Source organism: Nannospalax galili, unplaced genomic scaffold (genome assembly GCF_000622305.1).
Source record: "Nannospalax galili isolate Female #2095 unplaced genomic scaffold, S.galili_v1.0 scaffold1483, whole genome shotgun sequence".
Classification (NCBI taxonomy): domain Eukaryota; kingdom Metazoa; phylum Chordata; class Mammalia; order Rodentia; family Spalacidae; genus Nannospalax; species Nannospalax galili.
In genome coordinates, this window is record NW_008350011.1 from 40,036 (window position 1) to 43,880 (window position 3,845).

A 3,845-nucleotide genomic window follows, 5' to 3' on the forward strand; every position below is an offset into this window, starting at 1 on the left:
GCTAATGCTCCTGGATCCTGCAGTCTTTCTAACTCACTGGGGTTCAGGTCTACCAGGGTCTCCAAAGTTTGAGAGCATCAGGATCCAATGGCAAAACAAAAACGCCTCTCTTCCATAAGCCTATTGACTAAAATATTTCCTGTTATTTTTCTTTCCGGAATACCCAAAGGTAAATATCCAAGCAGATGGGAAACAGCAGAAGACAGCAGGGCCCTTCATCATTAACAGCTCTAAGGGAAAAAAGTCATTGAACACAGAGGCACATCATGATGGAATCCGTGAGATCAGAGGAACATCAAAGGGACCCTGCGGACCTTGGTCTTCCCTTCCCATCAGTGCACACACCCTCTAACTGAAGGGCCTGTCTCTGAGCCTTCTTCTGACAGCCATATAAATACAGGTTGGCTCCTTACTCCCCACACACTCAGCTCCTGATCAGAATCCTCCAGTGACTCCTAGCCATGAGAACACTCACCGTCCTCCTCGCTGCCCTTCTCTTGCTGACCTTCCAGGCCCAGGCTGATCCTCTCCCAGGAGCAGCTGAGGAGACCCCAGATGAGGAGCAGCCAGGTGACGAGGACCAGGATATGGACATCTCCTTTGGAGATCCTGAAAGCTCTGCCCTTCAACATAGAAGTAAGTGATGCCATCAGTAGCATATAGGCTGGAAGGGCTGGAGCCAAGTTTCAGGATCCTGTCTGCAGCAGGCTGGCTCCCTTGGTAACTCTATTTACTGTGTCTATATTTCTTGTCCATAGAATAAACAGTAAGAGTGAAATCAGCCTAATTGACCTTTCTCTTAAGGTTTTTGGTCCAAAATTGTATCTACTGAGTTCACTGGAAGAGGAAGCACTATACTAAGTGCACCCTTCCAGAACGAAATGGGTATAACTGAGAAAAGCTTCCCTTGTCTAAAAGAACACACTCTAACCCTCAGATCAGTGTAATACTGTGCTCAGTGACTGTGTGATGAGGACAGGATATTTTAAAGTGAAGACCCACCACAATGGGTCTCAGTCCTTTCCATGACCAACGCTTGTTAAGTGCATTATGTTAGCATGTGTGGAGTTGTTTGTATTGATGGCTGTGATGTTGCTAACACAATAGACCCACAGTAAGCATAATGTGTATTCATAGGATAAACACTGCCACATGGCACTGACCTCCATACCGATGCCTGTTGTCTCTGTGTCTTCAGGTGGAAGCAAAGACTTAATCTGCCACTGCAGAAGACGCTGCTTTAGTTATGAGGTTGTCAATGTGATCTGCACCGGAAGGCCAAAGGGTTTTGTACTCTGCTGCAGCCGAAGAAGGCCAGGCAGAACATCACCGAGTAACTGAGACCTGAATGCTCTCTAATTTCAATTGTGTGCTTCGCTGAACATCACACACCAGTAGGTGACCCAGGAAAGCCAGGTCTCATGAAAGGACAGTGGCAGTGGTGACCTCTTAGATCGAAGTATCTCCTGGGAGGACACAGAAGCTCCTGGTATTGTGTTTATGACTGCATTTTTCTGCTTTTTCTCTAATAAATTTCTTGCACCACCTTCTCTGTAACTTGTTACTTTTTTAATGCTCGCTGTAAGGTTCAGTCAGGACTCTGGTTAGCAAGTACTATCATTATCTTCAAAGAAACCACTGGACATAACTAAAATTGAATTGAATTGAATTGAATTGAAAGTACTTGTTGCAAATCCTGACAGTTTTAAGCCTGACTTCTTGATGTGGCCAGATGTTCTCCTTACTTTTCGTCCTCTTCTTGTATACACAAAGTCCACCAGAACTCCCTTGCCACCCTCCAAGCTGTCCAGCAGGAAGTGACCACAAAGCTTTGGGGCAACTGCAGCAGGCATCAATAATTCCAGGATCTAACACATCCCGGGTGTTTTTCCACAACACGTTTTGAAATGGAATGTTTGACCAAAGCATAGCTATTCTCCCTGGAAGAGTCAGTGGTCGAATAGTCAAAGACGTCTTAGAGTGACAGAGCCTGTGGGTGCAGAGAAAGGAACAGGGCGCCAGGTGGGGTTGTTTACTGTTCTTGACCGCCAGCACCCAGAGAGAGAACAAGTCTTCTTTCTTCATATCTACCCCATTCTGACTCTGAGGTGGGTCTCAACCATAGACTTAAGATCTTCCTATCCAAGGTGTCAAGTACAGGGGGTCTAAGACAGGGACAGTCCATGGCTGGGAAGCATACCACAGAGGACACAGCCTGTGGTTTGAACATAGAAATGGTCCAGTTCTCCCCCTCATGTGGTTAGTGAAGGCCTATGATTGGGGCCAAGGACTGGCAGGTCAGAAAACTTCCCTGGGTTCCTGTAACTGTCCCTGACAAACATTAGAAGGCCTCAATGTGACTATGTTCCTAAACTGTAGAAGGGCCCATTCCAATCTCTGGCTCAGAACATTTGTGTTTAACTCAGAATCTGCCTGGCTTCTCCCTCCCCACAGCTCTAGAGTCTCTTAAAATTTTACTTTCCAGTTGAATTCTGTCCCAATTTCCACATTTTCAAACGTACAAAGTCCCCCGCAGTACATCCCTTCTTTCCTTTCTTTCTCTCCACAATTCAAACATCTAAGCTTACACATATTTACTTTCTGTAAAATTTATGTACCTAAACCAGAACGTCAGCCCCTGCCATGTTTGCTTTTATAACTTGTAAATGACTGTCCTACATATAATAGGTGATGGGATGGAGAAACTGCACGCAACTGTATAAAGTAATTGCTGCACACGACTTCACACACCCATGTAAAATTACATTATTCATACAGAATGTCAGTGAAACCCATAGAACTGAATCGGTCCCTGAGTCCAGTTTGTGAGAGCTTACCCAAAATAAGTCTAATAAAAACAATTTAATATTAAAACACAGAGAGGTTAACAAGTAAGAGTGACTCCATGAAACATTAAGACTTCATAAAAAAGATAGAGGCAGTGTAGACTGGAGTGCCAGCAAGAGAGTCCACGGCGAGTTTTAACCTAGAATAACACAGATATCTAAAACCTGGAGACATGAAAAGAAGGGGTAGAGGGTATTTCAGGCTCAGGGAAGGAAGACACAAGGTCAGTACCCAACTCTACTGGATTTGATGAACTGATGCTGCAAGGCACAGATGAAGTACTTTCTCACCAAACATGCTTATAAGCATGTGTCAGTAAGGACAAAGACATACATGTTGAAGGGATCAAATGTCCCTATCGCTCTTTGCAGAAAAAAGGATGCTAGTAGCATCACATTTGGTAGTTGCTGCTAACAACTCCAAAAACTAAACTAGTAGAAAAGGAGGATGTCTCCAGCAAGTACAACATTTTCAGCCTCAAATATGACTCAAAGGTGATTAGTGAATCCAAATATATTTTAAAGTAACTATAGTTCCATGACACATTTTCTATCTTAAATAATTCACTCATGCACTAGGAAAAAGATGCTTAATGGTTAAGGCAAATGTGGAGTCATCCTTTTGAAATGCAATTGTCCAAGACCATGTGTCCTCTGTCTCCACGGGTAGTTAGCGGCCCAACTCCAGTAAATGCTGATTAGCAAACACATGGCATAATCACATTGATCAACCTCCCCACTAACGTTCCTCAGGGCCTCTCCATTAGCTTTTGGAGCTTAAAATCTCCCCTGCCTTCAGGTTCCAGGGAGTTTATTCCAACCTCTCTTCCTGTTGCAAAGTCTTGACCCCCATTGCAATAGACTCATATATTGTTCCCTTCCCATTTTTGAAGTTTTGATGCAATTTTCTTGTAAAATATGAGACAATTGTTTTAAAGCTGAACTATTATAATGCGGTAAATTAATGGCATGCAGTGTGAAAGGTTGATACACATGCAC

At 43.7% G+C, this 3,845-nt stretch overlaps 1 protein-coding gene across 1 annotated transcript; it reads left to right on the plus strand.

Moving 5' to 3' along the window:
* Positions 1-461: 461 nt before the first annotated feature.
* On the plus strand, positions 462-1,341 carry LOC103745290 (alpha-defensin 9-like). Its single transcript, XM_008847197.1, has 2 exons — positions 462-640; positions 1,206-1,341. The coding sequence occupies exons 1-2, from the start codon at positions 462-464 to the stop codon at positions 1,339-1,341; spliced, it is 315 nt and encodes a 104-aa protein (XP_008845419.1).
* The last annotated feature ends 2,504 nt before the right edge of the window (positions 1,342-3,845 follow it).